The following is a 25757-nucleotide window of genomic DNA, read 5'->3' as shown; positions in this document are numbered from 1 at the left end:
GTAATTACTACTTTTTAAAAACTTGTGCTGAGGCATAAATAGGCCTTCCATGCATATAATTCTATCCTAAATTTGCATTAAAGGATAGAACGTAATGACTTTTAGGAAATGTATAGAGTTGTACAACTTCCATCCCCAACGTTAGGCAGTATGTCCAATACTCCAGAAAGATCCCTGTGCTTACTAGCAGCCAGTTCCCATCACCATTCCAGGCCCAGACAACCAGTAATCTGCCTCCTGTCTATTGATAATGTCACCCTTTCTGGCCATTTGAAGTGCATTGCCTCTTCCAGGGTTGGTCTCCTATCTGACTGCCCCTGTGGCACGCCCACTCTGAGGCCCCTCCACATCGTAGTGTGAGGTGCTCAGTCATATTTCACTGTGTGGATGCACGTTTTGCTACTCCAGGTACCAGCTGATGGACTTTGGATTGTTTCTACTTTTGATTCTTATAATTGATTGTGTGGACTTAATTTTTTATTTTAAATTTCTCCATGTTTTCATTTTTTTCCTTGTATAATTGCACAGACTAGAACCTCAATTGCATATTGAGTAGAATTGGTGCAGGCAGGCAAGCCCCTATGGTGCAGGAGCTAAAGATATTGCTGTTAAGCTGTCGCCAGCCACTGCAGCACGAAACCATTCCCTGGCCAGCCAGGGAGGTAACCCACAGGCCACAGGAGATCTCTCCTGTGTCCCCGCTGCTCCCCTCAGCAGTGGATTTCAGTCAGTCTGCCTGTCCTGCTCCCCACTCTGTCTCTGGTGAAATCTCAACCCCCCACACACCTCTGGCCTACACCCCCATTATCGTGTGCATAAATAAATAAATCTTTAAATTAAAAAAAAAGTGATGCAGGCAGAGATCCTTGCCCCTCTCCCCCCCTCCTAACAGTGCGAGAGTATCTGTCTTCCAATAAGATGTGAGGTGTAGGTTTTTCATAAATGCCCTTTGTCAAGTTAAGAACATTCCATTCTGTCTGTAGATTGTTGAGCATCTTTATCATGAATTTTATCTCATGGTTTACCTTTGTGTATGTGAGGACCATGTGGCTTCACTGTCAATCATGTAAATACGGGATCTCGTCTTAATGGGACTTTGGATACTAAAGCATCTTGCACTGTAGGAAAAATGCCTGCTTAGACATCATGAAAATCTTTTGTCTATTGCTTGATTTGGTTTGCTGTTTTGTTAGATTTTTCATCTGTATCAAAAGAAATTGGTCTTTGTGTGTTTATCTTTGTCTCCCTTTGGTATTGGAGTATTGTTGCTCTTATACGGAATTGGGAACTGTCCCCTCCGTACGGAAGATGTGAAGATCCTTGATTGAATTCACTGTGAAATCATCTGGGCTTGGGTTTTTCTTTGGGGAAGGCTTTCACCTGACAAATTCACTTTCTGTTCTTGCTGTCGGTTGCCTCAGGTTTCTAATTTGTATGATGTTTTTTAATTGTGGAATAGATAAATATGCTTACACAAATACAGACATACATGTCATATGTTTATATGTATGCATTATACTCCATATCATACCCGCGACTCCATATATAAGTATAAAACTGTCTGCCTCAGCCAGTCTAAGTGCATTTGAGGCACACCAGGCGCCTTGGGCTGTTGTGCGCCATCTCCACTGCCTGTCTTCACGGTCATGCACATAGGGCTTGTCAGAGTTTCTTCGCTTTTTAAAAGCTGAGTCATTTTCTGTTGGCTGAGTGAGTTTTGTGTGTTCATTCGCTCATCGGTCAGTGGACACCGGGGTGGTTCTGCCCTTTGCTTCTTAGGAATAACGTTGCTGTGAATGTGGCGTACAGCAGAAAAGCCAGTCCTCCGGTTTATATTTCCCGGTGGGCTGAATGCCAGGCCTCTAGGGACAGATGCCGTCTGCTGGAGACGTGTTGGAAGCCCACCTACCTCACATGAAACCACATGGAGAACCTCCAAGTGACCATGACACCTTCGAAGAAATTGATGGTTGGTGTGGGCGATCCCTTCCGGGAGCCCAGTTACCTCAGCTCAGTCTGAATCGCTGTCCCAAGGTGGATTGTGTGAGGACTGTGGGAATGAGGAGACATGTCAGAGTGCTGCGGATGCCAGATGACCGAGGGAGCCCACCACGACCCTGGCCGACGTCATCCTGAAGACCCTCTGGAGGCTTGGTCTCCTCAGGCGGAGCATGCAGAGGTGGGCTCCTCAGGAGAGGGAAAATGAGATGCAGGGGAGGCACCACTCCCCGGCTCTGTTTGCAGAGGACCTGAAGCCTCTCATTTGTACTGCAGACTCTCAAGTGTCCCCTAAGGCAAGCAGGAGAAAAAGAGCACTATCCCCTACACTGGGTGAAGAGTGTCGAATGATACCAACCAGACAAATTATCAGTAAAAGCCTCAAAGCGAGCAGGCGTCTCTAAATTTCTCAGCTCAGAAGTGAGATTCTGAAGCTTCAGCTGACGCTCTAGCTGCTGCCCGAGTTACATCTGGAGTTTGCAGGCAGTGCTGAGGATATCAGTGCAGAAGGAAACCACTGGCCAGCCACTGAGAACAACAGCCCCAGCATCAACGAGGCCAGTGACGTGGTAAGAGGACTGGAGAGGACCACCCACAGAACACGAGCATCTCCTGAGAAAAAGAGCTCAGCCAGGAGATGGTCGCCTGTGGAATGAGAAGGCTCCCCCAGCTGAGAAGGAGAATGCCCACTTCAGACAAACCCTGGCCAGCGTCCAGGTCCCCTTCCAGTCTGCCCACAAGCTGGCTTTTGATGCTGCTCCTCCACTCACAGCCCACAGTGGTCTGGAAATACCAGGGGCCCTGGATCACCGGTTTACCCAGGAAGGAGGAAGATCCTGCCACGTGATCAAAGGTTCGACTTGCCAGCAGCCAGCCGTGAACACCTGCATCCTGCAAAAACACACCTATGCCAGGTGGTCACCCTTTAAAAACACCTTTGGTTTCTCTCTTTCCAGCCTGACTCATTTAACTGATGCCACAGTGACTCAGAGTTAAGCTTTATAGCATTATAATGCCTAGGTAGGTTTTCTAATGTAGATTCATGAATGTAACTCCTATCATTACCTTATTTTCATGTCACTGGATCCTGTACAGTTACATAGTTTTTAGCTATTGTATTTTGGTTCCCACGAAGCTTAACTTTAAAAATATTTCTAGTAGACGGTATTGTCACCACGTGAAGGAGAAGAGCACATTCACAGCTGTGAAACTAGGAGACACAGTTCCGCCACGACTTGACTGCCTCCCGCTATTTTGTGAAAGTCACTCATTTCAGAAAGCAGTTTTTGCTACTAACAATACATAACGTGAAATTTATCCACACGTCTCAAAAACGGCTCACACTGTTGTCTGAAGCGCCGGTTGCACAGTTGCATAGTGTTTGACGGAGATGGAAGCCTAACTCATCCAAGGAAATTTGTGATTAGAAATTGTGCTGGGGGTGATCTCTGTGAGGCCTTTGGGAATGTGTGGTGAGACTGCTGGTTCACAAGGCGTGCATTTTTCATTTTGTTTTATTGGCCGAAGACCCCGGTAGAGCCCCATCAGCAGCCCACCGGCACGCGCCGTGTTACCAGTCCATCTCCTGTCTCTGCAGATGGGGGAAAACTGTTTGTTCCAGTTTTCTCACTTGATTATTCGCTCATGAGTATGAGGCAGAACATCATCTCTGTTTACAAAAGCATCTATGCTTATTTCTGTTTCCTTTTCAACTCTTCTGTTCTACTTGGTTTGTTAATGTTCCACTAGTAAATGCTTCCGCCTCATAGCTTTGGAGTGTGTTTTAGTATCTCGTAGTACTTGTCCATGCTCATAGCTCTTCAGAATTTTTCAGACTGCACTCAATTTTTTCCACATAAAATTTAGGATTTAAGCTTTCATGTACAATTTAGATTAATTCCCAGTAAAAACCCATTTTATTTTTTATTGGTATTAAGTTTTTTTAAATTTAAGGAAACAATTTGACTCAACATAACTGAATCTGAGAACATACAATGGCTTTTACTTAAGCTTTTTGATGATCATTTATCTTTTTGATCGTTGCTTTAAGTAGAATCTGCTCCAACTCCCATATGTCACTTGGAAGAAGGTATTGTCTTATGTTGTGGTCTCTGTCCAGCCCTTTGTTGAATCTTCTGTCTTTACTTTGGGCAGTACTTCCACTTCACTCTCTTGGTATCTTCCAGGCGAACATCTTTTCCGGTGACGGTTTTACCCTTGGGTTTACGGTGGTGCGATGTCATTGGCCTTCACTGCAGGCTGCTGGAAGAGCAGTGGCCCCGGCGCCTGCTGTCTCCGACCTGCGTGGCCTGCTGCTTGCACACAGTGCTGTGATGATGCCCTGTGGCTCGAACCTGTTCTGTGTTCATTCACATGCTCCGGCTCTGTGTGTTCCTGTGCCAAGATCTTCCAGTCACGAGTCCAGTGCGATTCTTCCACACAGCCAACATTGAGTTACTTGTGTTCTAGCGTTTGCACCGGGCAATTAATTACATCTTGCGAGCCATTTCTAGACTTTTGAGAAAACAATGGTTTCTGTAACTGCAAGTCTTACTTGGTGCATAGCAGATTCAAAGAAATGAAAGACGTCTGTGACCTTAAAAGAAATTGCAAGGCTTCCTTGGAAAACAGAACAGCCAGAAATAGTTTCTCTGTGCTTAAGACACCGGCCTGATAAAGGCAAGAAATGTAAACAAATCAGTCTGTTAAAATAAACAGTGACAACACAACACACACACACACACAATCACTGGAAACCCAAAGGGGCCAGAGCCCCAGGCAGCAGCATATTTATGTTAAGTTGTATTTGATGCAAGCAGTGTGGCGCCAGGAGGAAGAAACTGTTGGTGAAGGGCTAGGTGTGGCGGAGAGAAGCAGTGACAGAAATCTGTTGTTTGGCTGTGGGTCCCACAAATGTTACTCAGTGCCTGGCTTGTCCCAGACCTCATCAGTGCTGTGTGAACATCACAGTGAGTCACCATAACCCCTAGCTATTAGTAATCACTAGCAAGCCATAGAATGTTCCATGGATACTGTTGATCCATGGGACTGAGTGTTGGTAGTTGCAGCGAAGGATCCGATAGATCGTAATAAAGGCCATAGAAAGGTATGTGCAATTAGGGTGATGAAAGATGAATTCCAATCAGAGGGTGAACACTTCTTGGAGTTGTAATATCTGAGCTGACCTTGAAAGGCACCTTGGCTGACAAATACATGAGGGAAGGGGGAGGAGGAATGTGTCTTATTTCAGGCAGAAGGAACAGTTAAATTAAAAAGGAGTTGGATCATGTTGTGTTCTGACCACACAGTTGTGATCAACAACAGCATAACAGGGGTTAAAGGTAACTTGAAAGTGATGTTTATGGTCTTGATGTTGGTAATGGCTTCATGGGTGTGTTCTTATCCCTGAACTCAAGTCATAGACATATCTGTACAGCTTTTTACATGTCAGTCGTACCTCAATGAAATAATTTTTAAGAAAAAAAGGATTTGGAAGTGAAATGTTCAGTGTTCTGAAACTCTGCATATGCATTTTGTGTGTGTGTTTCCCTGGATACTGCTCTATAGCCGTGTGGACCGAAATAGACGCATTTCTGTCCTCTCATAGCTCAACAGTCTCTCTAGAGTTATTAACCCTTGAACAGTGTGTGTGGCTGGAGAAGTAGATCTCTGCAGTGAGGAATGAAAATAAGGTGGATTGAAGCTGCTGGAAAGTTAGAAATGTGGATCAAAGGACTTTGAATATTAAACTTAGTAGTTTGGGCATTGGCAGAATAGGGACTTTTATTATTATTATTATTATTTCAAGGAAGTTTAGGAGCTTAAGAATTTTTCAACACCTGGAACCTTTACATGCATCCCTTTGGAAATCTAGGACAAAGGAATTAGAATTTCTATTTTTTTACAGGCTTAAAAAAAAGTTGGAATGTGAAATTATGATTCGTGACAATGGAGAAAGTTGAAGAGTGAAATAATCAAAACAAGAACTTTAGAAGCTTAGCAAATGTGTCAAAGCAAATGCAAAGTCCGAGTTCATACTTCAAACAGGGTTTTCCTGAGCACTGACAGCACCTCATATGGAGTAACAGGACTCTGAAGCTGACTGGAAGGGAAAAGGAGCCGAAAGTCGATGGGACCATTTGGAGAGTGCCATGGGCCCAGAAATCCTTGACTTTGTCTTTATTGGAAAAGAGTAGGGGATCCTTCCCTGTGCACCTGGTAAATGCGAGAATATTCTCAGTCACGTCAGCAGGTTAAATACAGATAAACCACTGCCATGTGCTAAGCGCTCTTTGAATTTTTTAAAATAATTTTCACACATGCAGATTTAATTGTACACCCATGTGTATTTTGATTTGTGTCTACCTTGATGCGACATATAGTTCGCCCAACATTTTGAAGGGTGAAATTCATTTGTTGCCAAAGGAAATCAAAGTTTAGTTGACTATCATTCTTCAGAAAACTTGTTTTTTTAGTTCATTTGAATTCTTAGAATGCGTTTCTGAAAATAAACGTTGCTCTATTGTGGAACCAACATATAAGTGTAGACAGTCTACTCTCACCAAATAATTTCAAGATACAAAGAAGAAAACAAGAATCCCCTGTGATCTGCCACCCCGGTGACCACCCCTCAGCCTCCCTGCTCAGAGGCTGCTCCGTGGTGTGCGCCCGACAGCCTTCTCAGCCCCTCACTCTGGCTGTCGGTCTGTTGGGTTATATTCAGCCCCGAGTGATGGGAAACCTGAAAGAGCGGTAGCTTAGAGAGGAGTGCTGTCTCTCTCCCGGTGGACGTGCAGGGCCGCCTTGACAGGTCCGTCACATCCACGCTGACACGCCCCGTGCAGAGGCTGCCTGCGGGAAGGAGGGGGACGAGAAAGGCAGTTCCCTCCCGTGGTGGCTTCTGCAGGTTGCACACACCTCGTGAATGTATGTCATGAAACGACTCGTCTCAGGCAAGGAGCCTGGGAAGTAGTCTTGAGCCAAGTGACTGTCATTCCGCTGAGATTCGGGATTCTCTTAAAGGCAGGAATCAGCTGAGATGAGGCTCTGTGTCGCAGCATTTTGAGTTTCTGTACAGTTCACCTGGGCTGTCTTTATAGTATTACATCGTGCGGATTTATTCTGCTCTTGAGTATTCTGATCTCCATGCTCTGCTGGCCCATGCAGTGCTGAAACAAACATGTTTCACAAACGTGCGCGCATCTGATTACTTGCTCAGTGTCAGGCCCGCCCGTAGAGTCCCACAGTCATAGGTTATTTTAACTTTAGGTTTAAAGTGCAGATTTTAAGTGTGGATCTGCCGTTGCGCTCAGAAGCTCTCTCCTTTTGCCCTGCCCCAGACTAGAAAGAGTCCCCGGCTCCCAGCCCCTCACTATGGGGTCTGTGTTCTGTGCCAGCGCGTGGACGGAGCGTCTCTGCTCCGTGCGGTTTGGATGTGCACTTCTGTTATTTGTGGAGGAGTGAAGACCTTTGCATTTATTTTTGGGTCCTTGGCATTCTTCTGGGAATTACCTATTTGTGTTCCTTGCCCACTATTACTGTTGGAATCTGCCTCGTCCTCATTGGTAGCACCCTTCATGTGTGAAGGTATCTGTTCTTTGTCTTGGTTTTATAGTGTTTGTTTACCTTGCTTGTGGTCATTTCTGCCAAACAACTGTTTTTAGGCTAATCATCATTTCCTTCTTCGATCATGACTTAGGGTGGTGCTTTATTTAACTCCTTTTTAGCATTTCTCTTCATATTTCATAGGGGGATGTTTCAGAGAAGTATTTTATCCCAGACCAAGTGAGCTGAAAAGCAAAGTCAAACTCGTTTCTCCAGTCCATGTGGGTCTCCCTGCTGCCTTTCTCTAGGTTCTATATTAATTAAGGAAGAAACTCTTCTTGCACAGACCTTAGGAGCAAAAATGAATGTTCTCTCCTTTACTGACCCCTGACTTGTTATTGGTGTGACTGGTAAGAAGTGTTTTAGTTGAAAAGCCTTTTCTAGACCTCACAAATGTTGCTGGTGGCCTGGTTTCCTCCCTACACGCAGGCGTGTGAGGAGCCCAGCAGGTGCACCATAAATGGTGGCTCTTTTTAGAATTTTCTTCATTTGGGCCCTCCCTGGTGGCGCAAGGGGTTCAGTCTCAGCCCTGTGAAGCTACTACCCACAGTCACTGCAGCATGAGTTTGCTGCCTGGCCAGGGAGTGACCCACATGGCGTGGCAGACCTCTCCTGTCTTGCCCACTGCTCCCCTCAGCAGCGTATTTCATTGGGTCCGTCTGTGCTGCTCCCCACTCTGTCTCTGTTGAATCCTCTCACCTCCCACACCTCTGGCCTGTACCCCAGTTCTTGTGTGCATAAATAAATAGAATGGATCTTTTTAAAAATAATCTTCACTTAATCAAAAGATGCTTGAAATTCCATCTCTTTGAAAATCCAACATAATTAAGGATCCACGCAGAAGCATATTTGGTCAAAGGTTAAAATCAGTCAGTCTCCTCGCTGGTCAGCTTCACAGTGAGCGTGGGGAGTATGCCCCGGGCCAGGTAGCCTGCCGTGGCCAGGTGTGGGAGGCCACGCCTGGCTCCCTGTAATCACACTGCGTTTGCACAGCAGCAAGCCCCCTGAAGACACGTTTCCTCGAGTGCACTCCACTCATCCTGCTCCATGCAGCCACATGACTAGGTTGGCCCCCCAAAGGAGGACAGTCTTGTCTGCACTGAAAATGGGTTTAGTGGCACACGCCTTCCTGACAGCCTCCTGAGGGCTGCGGGGACTGTCTAGTAGGCATGTTCTCTCCTTGCCTTGTCATTGAATCCGACGTGCAGATTGTCTAGAGCTTGATGTGGCTTGATGGGGCGGGGGAGGGGAAGGTGCAGCATTTTTAACTCTCTTGGAATAATGTTTCAAGCCTACTCTAGAAATGGTATTAGACTGATCAGTCATCGGTGCTGTTCTCTTAGCCACTTCATTATTTTTTTCTTTTTGTTAACCATTTTTCTTCTTGGCTCGTTGTCATTGCTGCAGATTTTCAGAGGCTTGTATCATTCATTGTCTCTGCTGCTGCCTCTACTGCTGAGTAGCTGGTGCCATAGTTACATTTATCGTCGCCACACCTTTCTCCTTTCAAGCTCTTCAGCTGTCCCGTGGTAATCTCTGGTTTTACTAGCAATAGTATCACAGTCTTTGTTCTTAGGACTACCGAGTTACACTGTTCATGAAACATCTGAACATCACAAATGAAAAACACCATAGACAAAAGCAAAAGGGGGGTGCCAGTCGCACAGCCTTCGCTGCTCCTTGGGGCGCAGAGCTTGCCCTGGGGCACGGGCGTGGCGCAGTCTCTGAAAGGCCGCTCCCTCCCAGTTAAACTTACGGCCATGGGGTGCTCTCCTACAAACACTTTCCTTTCAGTCTCCTCCAAAACTTTGTTGGCGATAGAAACCTAGAGTGTAATTATGGTAATTACACTTTATTCTTAAAATGAAAAGTTTTCAAAAGTCTGGCTAATGTTTTAAAGGTGAAGTCAAGCGTGCAGTAGTTCTCCAGTGGAGACATTTTGTGAAAGGTCGCTGCGGTCAGCACCTGCTTCCGAGCACTTTTGCCGGTTTGGATAACCAGCTTTTCACCAGTTTTTTAATTACATATAAATTTATATAAATGAGGTCACAGCTATAGCTCTGTGAACGTCTTCCCTTCAGCTATAATTACTTCTCAAGCCCTAGTGCCAGAGAGCTGGCAAGGCTTGTCTGTAAGCCAGCCCCTGCCTGCTCCTCACCCTGAGTTGTTTACTGTCAACACCCCACCCTCTCTGAGCTGCCCTCCACGGGTTTTGCTTGTTGTCACCCCTCTGCTGCTTCACTCATTCTCAAACACAGCAGCGGAGGAGGCAGGCTAAGTGGGGGCAGCCCTGGGGCAGCCCTGCGCCAGCTTACCAGCGTGCTTACCAGCGTGCGAGCCACGCAGCCACCCCCCAGAAAGTGGCTTCTCTGGTCCCCCTGTGTGCTGCAGATTTTCTACTCAAGAGGAAAATTATCCCACTATTTTATCCAGCTGAGTAGTGGGCTTGACAGCAAGTGTGATGGGCTCCCTCAGCAGCTCTCTGCGCCGGGGGATCTGGAGGCAAAGTGGGAGGAGCGTGGGCGGGTCGCAGTCTGGGGGCCTGAGGGCCTGGCTGGAAGGCTTAACAGTTAAATCGCTGCTAATTAGGCACATTTGGCCCAGAGGAAGCCAGTTTCCTGCTGCGGGGTGGGGTAGAAGGCAGGGACTCTAGGTGGCCTGCGGCTCTTACCCCACCCCCGCCCCTCCCGCCTGAGCCTGGAGCGCCCTGGCTGACGGGTGGTGACTGTACTCAGGCAGGTTGGTGCCAAGAAGAGTTCACCGGCCCTGGGAGCACTGAGCTCCTCACTGTAAAAAGTGGTGTTTGGACTGGATGATCTTAGCATTTCCTTCCAGCTTACACATCGTGATGTAAACTGTAGAAGAACACAGGAGCACACAGACATGTCTTGATCACAGTTTATGTGGAAGACCCGGGAGTTTCATCCGGCCCAGTGAGATGATGAGAAATTGAGAAATAACGTTCTTTATGGTGAAAGAGAGCTTAGAAATAGCCTAGTTAATGCTCCTCATCTGGCGGTGGAAGAAATTTGAGGCCCAAAGGTTTTAGGGATTTGTTCAGCTAATACCAATTTAGGGGCCAAGTTAAAACGGATACTTTATGCCTAGGTCAAATGAGATTCTGGAGCCCGTGGTGTGATCAGATCTCACTCTGCTTTATTTAAGCTACAAATCAGTCTCTACTTGAGAAACAGTTTCACAGTTTCTTATAAAGGTAAACATATAACCCATCAATCTCACTCTTGAGTATTTACCCAAGGGAAATGAAATTCTGTGCCACTACTAAAGCCTGGTGGTGGTGGTGGTTACCGCTGCTTCATCTGTACTCAGCAAAAACTGGAAACCACCACCCAGATGTCCATCCACCTGAATGGGTAAGCAAACTGGTCATCCATGTGAAGGAGCACTGCTGGACGATGAAAGGAATGAAGGACTAGCACACACAGCAGAGGTGAATCTCCAGAGCATCGTGCTGGTGAAATGCAAAATGTCTGTTTGCTCTGCATCTTTGCGGACCCTGATCAGTCAGTCTTTAACTTGAACCCGCCTGGGAAGTCTGCCTGGGATCTGATGGCCCGGTTAATTGTGCTTCTCTAAGAACCCCTCAGCAGCTCTGTTTGCCTCCTGGTGGTCAGTGAGACCTGTTTAGACATGTGCCCATTCTCTTGGTATCATTTGCATTGGTATGGAGTTACTAGAATTCATATGTTCTATATTCAAGTTATTCATTAGATTTATATTTTGCACAAGTCTGTGCATTAGCTTCCATTTTTTTAAGTTTCTTTTAAAGGACATAAGTTTTACATTTTAATTCAAGTCCAGCTTACAATTTTCTATGATAGTTCTTGGTTTTGTGTCTAATCTGACAAGTTAAAAAAATGAAGTAATATTGGTTTATAGCATTATATAAGTTTCAGATGTACAGCATTATAATTTAATTTCTATCCAGATGTACTCACCACCCAAAAGATGTTTCCATTCTCCCCCATACAGTTGACCCTTTGCCCAGTTTACCCACTCTCCTTCCTCCTTCCCTGCTTGTGACCACCATTTTGTTTTCATTTTCTGAATTTGGTTTGTTTTGTATTATTTACCTTCCATGTATGAATGAAATTATATGTATCTTCTCCACCTGGCTTACTTCACTTAGTATAATGATAAACCTCATGGTTCATACATGTTGTCGCAGATGATAAGACCTCCCCCTTTATAGCTGAGTGGTATTCCATTTTCCAAAGATACCATGTATTTATCCTTTTGTACACTAGGGGACATTTAGGTTGTTTCCATTTCTTTCTTAACTGTTGTGCCTTAAAAGTTTGTAGTTTTCTTCTAGAATGTCTAGTATGCTGGCATATACATATTCATGGTAATCCCTTATGATCTTTTTGTATTTCTGTGGTACCTTTTATAACTTCTCTTTCATTTCTGATTTTATCTTTTCAAAGAACTAGTTTTTGGCTTCTTTAATCTTTTGTGTTGTCTTTATTCATTTATTTCTGCTCTGATTTTTATTATTCCCTTTATAGAATTTACTATTTCATTTTTTCCCTTTTTCTAGTTTCTTTCAGTGAAAGGCTAGATTGTATATTTGTGGGTTTTTTTTTTCTTGTTTGTTGAGGTAGGTCTGTTGTTGAGGTAGGTCTGTATTGCTTTAAACTTCACTGTTAATAATGTTTTTACCTCATTCCATAGGTTTTGGTAGTCCATGTCTTCATTTTCATTTGTCTCTATGTATATTTTGATACCTACTTTGATTTTCTCATTGACCTTTGTCGTCAGTAGCATGTGGTTTAGTGTAAACATACTGTGATTTTTCTATCTTCTTTCTTTTGGTTGATTGTGGATATTAAGGTGTGTGGTATAATTACAGTCTTAATGAATTTATTTAGACTTGTCTTGTATCCCAAGAAAGGATCTGTCCTTGAGAATGCTCCATAAGTACTATGTCTCCCTATGTGTTTGTTAATAATTGCTTTATATATTCTGGTACTCCTATGTTGGGTACATACATAAATGAGCATTATGCCTTCTTGATGGATTGACCCCTTTATCAGTGTATAGTGTCCCATCTTTGTCCTCTTGTTATCTTTTTTTTTGGCTAGAATTCTGATACAATATAACTGTTCCAGCTGGTTTCAGATTCCCCTAGCAACAGATATACAGTAATAAGCCAGAACTCAGAGAAGATGACAAGGAAAAAGTTATGCTCGCTTTTAGTTCTAAGATTCTTGTATTATTTTTTATCCAGCCATTCAATCCATATTAAATCTCTTGCTCTTAGCAACAGCTCACTAATCATAGTTTTTGTTATTCCTAATATATTAGTGGTATGAGTTGATAAAAAGCACTTAAAACCTGTGATCATTCACATATAAATTCATCTTACTAACTATATGATCTTGGTTCCTCACTGCTAGCTGAGTTGATGGCAATATAGTCCTTCAACTGTTGGGATAATTTAACTAAATATTAGACTCAGAATACTTGTTGATAATTCTTACTCCTGGTGAAGGTAATTCAGACAATGAAGTTTCCAGTTCCTATTCCCTTCAAGCTAGGATCTTTTATTTTTAGAACTCCTTTTCAAGTGCCAGCATTGATGTTTATTTTTATGAATATGTATACTTTATAAATATAACTCATACTAACACAGCATTTCTGGTAATTAGATAATTATATCATTAGAAAATTTTCTTATAATGTTGTAAACGTTTGCTGAATCTTATTAGGGAAGTGTTTGGTCTGACTTTATGACTTGGAAGGCTCAAGGAGTTCATTAAAGGAACCAACTTATTCTCAATAATTTAGCCTAAAAATCTGAGAATTCTTTGTTTTGCTTCAGCTTCCACAAGGCAGTGTCTTGTGGAAGTACTCCCCTTGAGTAGTATTTTCACTTTATGTCACTTTCACTGCCTTACAAGTCTTAAGTCTTCTTCACTTTTCCTTAGAACAGATATAATGTTAAAATGAAAATTATGGGTCATTATCACTAGCCAGCATAATTCCTTAAAAATTAATAGATCTACCTGGTAGCTATACTGATAGTAAAATAATTATCTGATAATGATCTCTTAGGTTTTATTTTTGTACCATGAGACTTTTTTCATAAAGGAAAATAGCACTACAAAGTTTCACAATAGTAGGAAAGGTACAGTTACATCATCCCGACATCTGCGGAAGTGTCTGATAACAATACAGAGAAAAGTGCCTGCTTTGGCAGCACAAACACTAAATTTGGAATGACACAGAGAACGGTTGCATGACCCCTGTGCAAAGATGGCGTGCAAATCCATGAGGCATTCCATATTTTTAGGTTCAGGCTAGTTACAGTATAAATAGTCAAGAATTTATACTATATAGCATAGGGATCGTAACTAGTAATAAGATTTTGTAAATACGAAAGCTGCTGAGAATATATGGCAGATGGGCTTATTGTGATTAATAGATGTTAATAGTTTGCCCTTTTGTCGATCATTTTCTTCATCCCACCCACTTTTTAAAGATAGTTACATCTAAAGCTAAGATCACCACCCTTGCTTTTCCTCCTCCTCCTGGAGTTACTACTTTCCTCAACTTAATATTTGTCATACCAAGCATGTTGCTGTTTCTGGTGTATGTCAGGCTCTGCAGGTATTCAGCATCTGAGGTCCTACCCAATTGTTCTGGAATGCAGCTACCAGCGTGCACTCTATTTTTACAACAAAACTCCCAATACTTAGTATTATCAGTCTATTTAATTTTACCCGATGTAAAGCTTTCACCAACAGACAGGTCACTCGGACAGAAAATAAATGAGGACACAACAACCTTAAACCAAGAATCAGAACACATGGGCTTGAAGAGACATTTATAAGATACTGCCAGCCATAAGCGCTGAACACACATTCTTCTCAAGTGAGTGCACATGGGACAGTCTCCAGGGTTGACCATGTATTTGGGTCTCAAAGCAAGTATTGACAAATTAATGAGGAAATTTAAAAAATATCTCAAGACAAATGGCAATGAGGACACAACCTTTCAGAACTTATGGGACAGAGGTCATGTCAAGAAATAAGAAAGAGCACAAATAATCTTACTCTTACCTTAAGGAGTTAGGAAAAGAAGAAGCAGCAAAACCAAAAGCTGGTAGAAGGAAGGAAATAGCCAAAATTAGAGCAGAAGTAAAGGAAACAAATCAGGCGGTCCAGAGATTAATGAAACCAGTGGCTGGGTCTCTAAAAGACAATCGGCGAAACAGACAAAATAGAGATATCTTTATAAAAAAGACTAGAAGAGTCAAAAGTAGTTAGATCTCAGCACTATGAAGCTATTGGCAGCCCCTGCAGCACAAGTTCGATCCCCGCCAGGGAGTGACCCACAGGGCACAGCAGACCTCTCCTGTCTGCCCACTGCTCCCTCAGCAGTGGGCTTCATTGGATCTGCCTGTGCTGCTCCCCACTCTGTTTCTGGGGAGTCCTCTCACCCCCAGCACCTCTGGTCTTTATCCCAGTTCTTGTGTGCATAAGTAAGTAAATCTTTTTTACAAAAATCCTCAATGAGGGGAGCTCATTGCATTGACTTTGCTTACTAGTATATGTTTGAAATTTTCTATACAACTTACGTGATGAAAGCAAACAGAATTGGTGAGAAGCTTATACTAAGTAAAACTGATAAGTTTCATACAAAAGCTGTGCACGGTGCATCTCTGTGTTAGATATGTAAGTTCCAAAACCACAGTCCACTCATTCAGTGGGAAAAGATCAACAGGCGCGCAAGCACCGGTAGTGGGTAGTCACACAAAAAAGCCTGCAGCTTTGTGAGCAAGTGGAAATGCAGTTAGCATGGCACCATCGCTGTGTGCTTGCTAAGCGAGAAACAACTGCAAAGGCTCCTGCCGGCTGGAATGCTGACTTCTAACTTGCTAGTGAGTGTATCTTGCTGGCAAATCAGCAACGCCTGTAAAATCGGTCAGTTTTACCTGGTCCAGAGGGAGCCACAGTGAGTACGGTGCAGGCATACACTGTAGAAGACTTGCCCTTTAAAATGCTCCAAATCACCCCCAGTCTAGGTGGCCTGTCGCCCTCGGCTGCCCTGTGCCCTAGCAGGTAGCCACGCGCACGCGTCTTGTCAGGTGCTGGGTCTGTCCGTCAGTCCTCACAGTTTTAGGAGGGCGGCAGCGTTTACTCCATCTCACAGACAAGGGCGCGGAGTCTGCTAAGGGAGGGCGCTCCCCACAATCACACGCTGAGAACACACGTGACCAGGACGTAAGTGCAGGCAGCCTCACATCAGCCCCCTGTGTCAGTCACCAAACTGCCTCTCCCAGTTAAAGCCATGTAGGGGAGCCTCCTTTCAGGGTCAGTCAGTGGTTCCACGGAAGCCCCTGCTAATATTACAGCTACATTGGGTGGTAGGTTCTAGGTGGTTTTGACCCTGCTGCCGCTGAGAATAAGTGTGAAACAGACTGCCGATTATCACTGAGGACCCGTAAATAGGCTCAGCCTGCCTGGGAGAGCATTTGGCAGCGTGTTTCAAGAACCATAAAGTGCTCGTGTTTTTCGACCTAGTTAATGCTACTTCTGGGAATCCGCTAAAGACAGGCCTGTCTGGAAAAAGCCTTGATCCCCCACTGCCATGTTTGTGGTAGAACGACTGGAAGTGCCCCATGGTGGTCCCAGTCCCACGCTCAGACAGTGACAAAACAAACCGAGAAGGGCACCAGGAGAAGTGATGCAGTGTGGAGGGGAGGTGGGGAGCAGAGACGTGGGGGCGGGGAGCAGGGAGCAGTCCTCCTGAGTCTGGAGAAGCATCAAGAGCAGTGTGTGCGCTGTGCTACGGCTTGTGCAAATGTGAAGAAGGGAACATCATAAAGAGCGCGCTCTTTCAAACTTTTGTGATACGGATTACTTCTCATTTTAAAGTTAAACCGTGTGGCTCAGCCCTCCCTGGTGGAGTGGTGGGTTGGAGCCTTGCACTGCGAAGCTAAGCTGGGTATGGCAGCCTGTGTGCCACCACCCAAGCTGACCCCCAGGGCGCGGCAGACCTCTCCTGTCTCCCCGCTGCTCCCCTCAGCAGTGTACTTCATCCATTTGCCTGTTCTGCTCCCCACTCTGTCATTGGTGAATTCTCTCACCGCCCCTGCACCTCTGGCCTGTACCCCGGTTCTGTGTGCATAAATAAATAAATAAATCTTAACAACAACAACAAAAAACGTCGTGTCAGGGACCTGCCCCAATCTCTGACTGTTGAAAGGCAGACACAGGCAGGAGCCTAAGGTGGGAAGGACGTCGACGAGCAGATATTCCAAAAATTGTGGGGTAAAGGGAGGTGGGCATGAAGAAGACACAGGAGTCAGAATTGGGTGCCAGTCTTCTTGCTCTGCCTTCAGCAGAGGTTTACTGTGTGCATGTCACGCAGGCAGTGGGGTGACATTAGCATATGAAATGGGCTGAGATCACAATCACCTTTTTGCTAAGAATAGTCTGGGGTCGTTTTGACCTTTAGTTGAGATTATAACATTTTTAAAATCAATGTATCAAGGTTAAATCAGGCACATAGATTCACAGAATTTAAGACTAATATTACCATATTTACCAGAGTGAAGATTCACCAAAATAAAGTCCCTTAAACCTTATCTACTACATGATGGGTTTCATTCTTATTGAGATATCCTAGGGGTAAAGTGAGGACAAGAAATTTCTTGTAAATCAAATTACAGTAAAGTTCTTTGAAAACTAGTTAGAAATTTTAAGTGAATTCCTTTGAAGTCTACAGTAGAAAACCTGATTAGCTCTGAATAGGTGACTTGGGTGAATTTCTATATCTAAGGACTAGATGGTAGAAAGTTTGAGTGGTTCTTTAGAAACTGAATAGAAGGCTTTGTGGGATGGTAGAGTGATGAGATTTGGGTTTTCCTCCATCTGGGCAGTAAAAGAGTGTGTTCCCGTACTGCCTCAATATTGACTTTGCTATAACAGCCAGTTGCTTTTATTAATCAGCCAGTTGTAAAATCACTTTTGACTTCAGAGGAATTCCTCGCCCTGGTGCAGTGCTTGCTTGTCTGGGCCAGGCAACGCCTTCTGAGGCTGAGGCAATCCAGTTGCAAACTGAAGGCTGCTCAGAATATTTTGGTATTATGATTATACAAAAAAAGGGAGGTCATAGCATAAGTTAGCGTGAAATTCTGATGTTTCAGAGCACTTCCGTCTCTCTCCCGAAGTGTCAGTCGATAGAGTTTGCACAGCTTGTGTCAGCGTGGATCCTTGGTTTCCTGCAGTCATCTCAAAGTTGCTTTAGCAGCAGAAAGTGCAGTTTACCAGCCGGGCCCACCTCCCACCCCCACTGTTCCTTAGAAAGTGCCCTCGCCTGCCTTGCCCTGGAGGGGAGCAAGTGGGGGTCTGGCAGCCCATGCCGAGATCTTCTGGGCCACAGCCTTTCCTGCTGGCCTGCTGTCCTAGAACTTGTTCTCCGTCACTGGGTCTTGCAGATGAAGATAAAAATGATGCTGCCTACAGTTGGCTGGCTCCATTTGTAGTTTTGTTTTCATCAGATTTCCCCCCTGATTATAAAAACGGAATAAATGCTCATTGTTGAACGTTTGAAAAATACAGAAAGCTGGAAGAAGAAAATTAGACCACAATCACTCCATCCCAAAATAACCATTATATATTTCATATTTTTTTCTTGTGTTTGGTTGTTTTAACTGATATTCTTTCTTTTTGGTAGCGGGAAGAGCTTATTTGGGCATTTGTTAATATTTGGGGCTAGTTTAACATCATGCTTTGTGTTCATTTTGAGATGGTTTATCTTTAACAAGTAATTCTTAGCTTGGGGTTAAACCCACCTAGTGATAGGCAACCATATGGGGGCTGGGAGAGGGAATATCTCTGCCTATCAAAAGTAGCTTAGGTGAAGTCTGATTGCCCAATCCATGCTTCCTGAACTTTTTTTTAGGTCAGTTGCAGTTGTAATAGTTTATGTTTTTCTCATTATAAATAACCTTGTACCTTTTCAGACCTTGAGTTATGAGTAGGAGAATACAGTTATCATACATAAACTTGGAATAAAGAAGCAGCTTGGAAAATACCCATCCTTTTTTGACTTTTGATTTCCACATTTTTTAGAAAATGCAGTTAAAAAAAAACAAACAGCAGGGCGCTCCCTGGTGGCACAGCGGGTTACAGCACAGCACTAAGAAGCTAAAGCCACTTCTGCATGAGTTCGATCCCCGCCTGCCCCGGAGGTGACCACATGGCGTGGCAGACCTCTCCTGACCCACCCGCTGCTCCCCTCAGCAGTGGACTTCGTTGATCTGCCTGTTCTGCTCCCCCCTCTGTCTCTGGTAAATCCTCTCACCACCCCTGCACCTCTGGCCTGTACCCCAGCTCTGTATACATAAATAAATAAATCTTTAAAAAAAAAAAAAAAAACAGCAAAGGAACCGCCAGCCCAGCGAATATGTGGGGGGACTTGGTGAGCAGCTGTGGCCTGTGGGCCCATGGGAGACTTTGCCAGCGGCCATGGCCCGTGGGGCCTATGGGAGACTTAGTGAGTGGCTATTGCCCGTGGGGCCTATGGGAGACTTGGCGAGCGGCCGTGTCCCGTAGGGCCCAGCATGGGTGGTATAGGGACTGGGACGTGTCAGAAATGAAAAGCATCGGCCAGTGAGAGTTGGAGCCCTCGACTTCTGGGCTTTGCTGCTCAGGAGAGGCATCTGGAATAGCCTCACAAGTGGGGTGTGGGTCTCCTTCTCTGCCTTCTAGTCCCGTTGAACTAGGGCAGCGGTGGGCTCAGCGAGGCACACCTGTCTCGCACCTCCTCTGTGCATCCGCCATGGTGGCTCATGAGGTCTGCTGCCGCAGGCCGGAGACTCCCGGATTGCTGGGAGCTGGGGCCCCTCAGGCCTGCCAGTACCTCCCGGTCAGGGGCCACCTTTCTTGGGTGGTGTTTCTTGACAAGACTGAACTGTAACTTTTACCGGTGCTTGTTGTTAGCCCCTCCAGCCCGCTTCCTCTTTCGGGAAAGTCACTTATCTTCAGGTGAAAGCCAAACCTGTGGCCAAGTTTGAGGATCCAGCTTAGGAATTTGAGGGGGTGGCTTTAGGGCAGCGTTAGGTGTGACCGGGTAGTGTCATGTGAGAACAGGTCAGCAACTGGAACCTGAAGTGCCCCCCAAAACTGTGCCTGCCTGAGAATCAACGAGGCAGCCTCCTGGAAAGTGGGGAGATCTGAGATTTTGAGTTGTTTGAATTGCTAGGGGAGAGGGTACCCAGAGCTATAAAGGGAGGAAGCCACATGGGCTGTCAGCTGACCTCACGTGATGTTCCTAGTCAAGAAGGTGACCGGTTTTAACTTCATGCTGTGCTCTCCCTTTTACTCTTCTTAGTTATTGATGCGAGGCATTTCATTTTTTCCAGTATTGCCTGTCAGGGCACCCGACCTTACCATGCAACGTGCTCAAATTCAAGTCCACCACCATCATGTTGGACTGCGGGCTGGATATGACTTCCACCCTCAATTTCCTTCCTCTTCCCCTTGTTCAAAGGTACGTACTGATGCACCTGAGGCAGAGTGAGCTCCAGTCTGCTGGAAAATAATACCAGTCCGTGGAAAGATTTCCATTGCCTTTGTTACCTACGTCCATGAAGTCCTAAGTTTACTTTGTTCCCTTGAAATAATTTCCCATCAAAATAATTTCTTTTGGCCAAGTGGATGGAAAGTCTTGTATTGATTTATTGATTGACTGCTTTATTATAACTTCTCTGAGCTCCTATAAAATATTCCTGCTCAGTGCAAGCTGACTGCTCAGTGCAAGCAAGGTCATGTATATTTCATCTTTCTTGCAAATTCATACAAGCACTGATAAATGGTCAGCGGATGAGCCCAAGAAATGAATGTTAGAAACATTTAACTGCCTTGCAGGGAGTTGACATCAGACTGTGGCACCCCTTCGGATGGGTCTTTGTGCAGTACTTTCCTCCCGTTCAGCTGGAATGATCATGTATGTGGCAGACAGAGTCCCCAGGGCTGCGAGTAACACTGTATACTTAAGACCTAGTCTGGGAAATTGGTTTCCCAGCTTGCTGTTACTTAGCAGCAGAGAAGTGTAGGAGAGCTAGGTACCTGTTAGTCACAGATAGACTTCCAGTAGCAAGAAGTGATGCCAACATGCAAGAAGAAAGACAGAGAGTTATCTAAAGTAGATTAATGCGCTCAAAAGCACAGCTGACAGAGAAACCATTTAATGTATCAGTTACCCTCGAAGACGTCAGTGTGCATTGCTGATTCATGATAACCCCATGAACCTTCTAGAAGAAAGATAATTAAAAATTAACCATTGAATTTTTTCCCAAAGATAAGAGATTATAGTAAGGTGGTAGGGACAAGGTCAGAGATAATTCCAGATTACATTTCATGCAAAATCAGTTCAGTTATACTCATACCTAGAACTTAGAAATTCCATTAACATTGGCATATTTTATAGGTGAAATCCAGAAGAGGGAAACACACATAGTTTTTGTAAATTTGCAGTGACTTAAGGAACTGTAGGTATCCCATGTATTTCTTGACAAAAATAACTGACATGTTGTTCGTTAAGATATTCTGTTACTGTTGTCATATTAAAGATGAAAATGCTGTGCGTTTGATTCCTGTGGTGCTTATCAGGAACCGGCACTGTGCTGGGCACAGACAGACAGCTGTCCCAGCCTGGGCTCAATAGAATATTGCAGGAGCGAGAACGGTGCCATTGAAGCATTACTTATATTGTGTGAAGAAAATAACTGCACACTTGTGGTCATTGCTAAAAATGTGATATACAAGGTCCTGTGTGGGTTCTGAAAGGGGCCTGCACGCTCGGGGCCGTGGAGGTCATTACCCGCGGCAGACAGCCAAGCCCCGTGTTCTCGTCTCTACCGCTGCTGCTCTCACCAACCTCTCCTCTTGGGGTGACTGCAGCCCCGTATCGTTCTCGATGAAAAGGACCTGTGGCTTGGAGACACCCTCGTCCCCTTGTCCTGCTTTATTTTTCTTTGTAGCACTGACCAGCTGGATCCTGATTGGCTGATGTATTGTCTCTCCCCCCCTCCCCCCTTGCCACCAGAGTCTTCGGGAGGGCAGGGCTTGTGTGTTCTCCACCTAGGTGCCCGGAGCAGCTCCTGGGTGCAGGAGCTGCTCAGGAAATGTCCTTCCTCTGAAGGAACCCCTCTGCCAGCCAGGACTCCAGCAGCTCGCCTGCTCGGGCATTTCCGAAAGACTGTCATCTGGTCTTCAGCGTGAACCTTGCGTCTGACTCAGCCCTTCCCATTTAATTGTGCTTAGTCACTGACTTGAACTTCAGCTTGTTAACCCTCGCTCTGCTCCACGCTGCCCAGAGCATTTCTGACTCCCCTGCAGCCCAGTGCCCAGGAAGGAAAGCCACAGGACGCCACAGAGGCCTTCCGCTCGTGAGCCAGCGCACGAGGCCTGACCCTGCTCGCTTTCCCCGGCTCCTCCCTTCCCTGATCCAGCTCCCGCCACTGCTGTCACCCGCCAGAATTCATTATCTGGTGCTTGGCCTTCATCATCTCCACCAAGGAAATTTTTGTGTGCAGCGGCTTTGATAGCCTTCCCAACAATTAACATAGCAAAGTGACCTTTAGTTAATTCTCTTCGGAGTCCAGGCTCCTATTTCCAGAATACCCACTCAGAGCCTCTCCTTGGGAGTGCCCTCATGGCACTCCAAAACTCAGCGCACCCCATCTGGGTCATGATGGGCCTTGGTCCCAGCAGCCCTTTCCTGGGGAGTGACTCCTCTGTAAGAAACAGAAAACTGGGAGCTGGCTCAGGCAACCACTTCCGCCCCCCGCACCTCGTCTCTCAGCAGGTCTCTCCCTCTCGCCCTCTCAGCAACGCAGCGGCTGCTTCCCTTCAGTGCCTGTGCCTCGCCGTGTCTTTAGGTGCCACTGCCAAAACTCTGGCCACGTTCATCCATGCTGATTTGCTTCTTTCTGAATCTAGGCCTGTTTTTCTGTCACTCCTTCTTCTGAAATCACTTCGGGTTTACAGAAAAGTTGCAAGAATAGTACAAACAACTCCCCGTGATGCTTAACCAATTGTTTGCACTTTATTGCATTGGCTGGATTGTTTTCTCTTGATACATACAGCCTTTCCTGACCCACTGGAAAGCTGGTGCTCCTTCACCACCTCAGTACTCAGATGCCCGTTTTCTAAGAACAAGGCCGTGCTCTACCACAGCCTGGTCAGATGACCGCAGCCCAGAAGCGTGCCCTGCACCTGTCCCAGGCCAGCGACGCTTGTCTCGTTGTGATGCCCTTTGGGGGGAAAAGAAAAACAGCAGGTCCCACATTGCTCTCAGTCGCCCTGTCTTCTGTCCCCTTTTATCTGGGAGTGTTTCCAGTGTGTCACTCTAGGTGACCTTGACATTCTTCCATTTGGGTTCATCTGATGTTTGGCGCGATTAGTTGGGGCTGTGGTTTGCAGCGGGATGCCAGGCAAAGACAGTGCAGATGGGGAGAACTGACCTGCCCGCTTTCTCCAGAACCACCCTGTGGAGCTCCGGACCTAACCTTGCCCCACTCATCAGGAACTTTCCTCGGTTTTCTTTTATTCTTAGGGCAGACACCCACTTCTCCTGCTGTGTTAGACCTGTGCCTGGCCCGCCGGGTCCTGCTCTTTGCTTCAGTTTTGAGGAAATCTTCCATCCGGCCTCACAGAACAACTATACAGTTTGTTCCTTGGCCCCAAGCCGCGTCTCCCCTCCCGCACCCCACTTGCCCATCGCTTGCTTGGCAGGAGTTTGCTCTCAGCGCTCTCGTGGCCAGGTGTCCGAATGGGAAGACTGGGGTGGCGCTCTGTTGGGGGTGGGAGGTGGGCGTGGCTGGGCCTTCTCATCCCACCTGAGAAGCGCGTCCTGGGAGCTGGTCGGCTCTCACTGGCGAGGATGCCGGTACTGCTTCCTCTGTCCCTCCGAACCCTGCCCCCTGACCCAGCGCTCGCCCACATGCCCCTGTTTCTACCACTGGGCAGAGCTCAGCTCTGAATGCCCTGCGCCAGCCCAGGAAGCCTCGGCTGCTGCCCAAACCACGCCCTCGCTGGGCACCTGGCCGCGCTGTGCCCTTCCCCGTGGTGGCAGCCCGTGCTCAGGGCCGCTTGAGCCCCACCCTCCCTGTCTCCTCAGGGAGCCTGTGTATTTGGCTCACAGTCACCTCACCCATGCCTGACATGTAAGGAAAGGCGTGAAGAAGAGCACCTGGCACAGAACTGTACCCAAGAAGCGGGCCGTCCCTGGTCCCTGTTCTGGGAAAGCCCCTCCCCCCACCTCCTCTTCCCTGTTGCCCCACGCCTGTCAGAGGTGCCTTTCTGTGTGAGCCACCCTGTGGTTCTCTTGTCAGTCCGTCCAGGCGCTCTGTGGGCTCCCTGCCCTGTGCGGGGTGGCCCCGCAGCCCTGCACTGGGACCTCTGCTCAGTGGCTTCTCACTGTGAATGGACGAATGTCGTTGGTCCTCTTTCTCCTGATTATAAAAGTAATACATTTCAAAGTAGGAAACTGGGAAAGTGAAATGAATAAAGTAAATAAGCCATACATCATGTTCCTTCTGTGTCCCATGATTCTTCTAGGTGAAAGTTTACTTTCCATGCTGTGGGTTATTGATTTGCTTCGGGAATGATTTACCTGCCTTGAGAAAAGCAGGTCCTCTGTGTGTATCTGTTGGCATTTTTAATGGCACCTCTCTTCCTGACTACTGAGAAACAGGACACACAGACGTGCTCATCTGCAGCCAGTCTGTGCCGTGCCCCCCCCCCCCCCCCCCCCCGCGTATTTCATTCAAGCGAGGTTTCTGTTTCCTTGTCTTGAAAGTGCACACAGTCGAGGTTTGTGATCATTAAGAGTGAGGTAGTGAGTCCCTTTTCCATCAAGTTCAGCGCTCTTTGGCTTGGGCATCAACTCCCAGAATGTCCCGAGCACCTCCCTCCTCCAGCGCCCTGCCGCCAGCCCGCACTTTCTGTGGCTTCGTCTTCTGTTGTTAAAACAGGGATGTGTTCTCCTTTGAGTGCTCAGTCTGGCGGCCAGCAGTTTCTCAGCTCCAAAGCAGTTAGGGGTTTCATTGCTGACTTTGAGAAAGTATAAAGAGTGTTTCTCAAGAATCAAACCGCAATGCCTGAAAATGTTGCTTTTCTAAAAAATTGTTTTCTGATGAGCAGTGTAGCATTTCTAATCAGTGGTTGCGGACAGCCGAGTCGGCCTCTGTAGTTTGAGGCTGGTTTGTGTGTCTGACGGGGACAGCACCTGCGCTGGTCAGTTCTCCCTGTCGAGGGAAGTGTGGACGTTTGTGACCTCGCGAGTTAGTCTCCCTGAAGTGGGAGCAGCTTGACTGTCTTGCCATTGAGCTTCTGCTGGAACACTGCCTTTTTTTTTTTTAAGCTGATCTGATAGTAAATACATATTTGAGAAGTTTGTAAGTAAAGACGTGACTGTGAAACGGGGTGAAAACCAAGCAGTTGATGCCAGTAGAGTATTTTCCTGAGAGATAGAACAGAAAACTCCCAGGATAAAAAAAATTAGGTGCGAATCACCAAATTTGATTCTACTAGTCGTGATTTTCATTCTCAAGTGCGAAATCCCAAATTTGGGCTTTTCCCTGATAGGAGCAGAGTGTCAGCAGTCTAGCTGAAGGGCGTTTGGGAGCGGCGGGGACTTAACTCTGCAACCTTTCGCTCAGTTTCAGAATGGAACGTTATCCCCAGCACGCAGAGTTGTCTCCATTTGACTTTTGCAACTGTCACCTAGTTACAAGTCAAATGGATACTTTTTATTTTTCTTTCAAGAGTTTGTGTTTTTAAATGCTGTATTCACATTTTAGAAAAAATCCTATAATATATTTTATAAAGGGGAAAATGGAGCCATCCACCCATGAATAATCACTTACTACTGGGGTACAGTGTTTGATGTTAGGTCATCTTATGTAGACTAACAAAACATCTTCATTGACGTCAGATATTACTGGTATCTTTCCAAGTCACTAAATCAGCTTCAACAGCATTGTTCCTAAAATTCTTTTTTTCCTTTAATGGTGAGATGAGAGCAAGCCAGCCCACTCCTCGATTGACATCAGTTTTATCCAAACCTTCCTTGCTCTTCTTTTGAGCCTAATAATGCTTGGATTTTTTTTTTTT

At 45.9% G+C, this 25757-nt stretch overlaps 1 protein-coding gene across 2 annotated transcripts in view; it reads left to right on the top strand.

The window, feature by feature from the left end:
• The first annotated feature begins 18906 nt into the window (after positions 1-18906).
• INTS9 (integrator complex subunit 9) overlaps positions 18907-25757 on the top strand; it is a 36847-nt gene continuing 29996 nt past the window's right edge. For both annotated transcript variants that reach the window (XM_012724891.1, XM_004682426.2), the window contains exons 1-2: positions 18907-18925; positions 20000-20127. In XM_012724891.1, the coding sequence (XP_012580345.1) occupies positions 20029-20127 (99 nt within the window). In that variant the 5' untranslated portion in view covers positions 18907-18925; positions 20000-20028. The remainder of the gene's footprint in view (positions 18926-19999; positions 20128-25757) is intronic.

Source organism: Condylura cristata, unplaced genomic scaffold (genome assembly GCF_000260355.1).
Source record: "Condylura cristata isolate star-nosed mole 26May11 unplaced genomic scaffold, ConCri1.0 scaffold00014, whole genome shotgun sequence".
Taxonomy (NCBI): Eukaryota; Metazoa; Chordata; class Mammalia; order Eulipotyphla; family Talpidae; genus Condylura; species Condylura cristata.
Note: the sequence above shows the minus strand (reverse complement) of the source record. Positions and strands in the feature narration are given on the sequence as shown.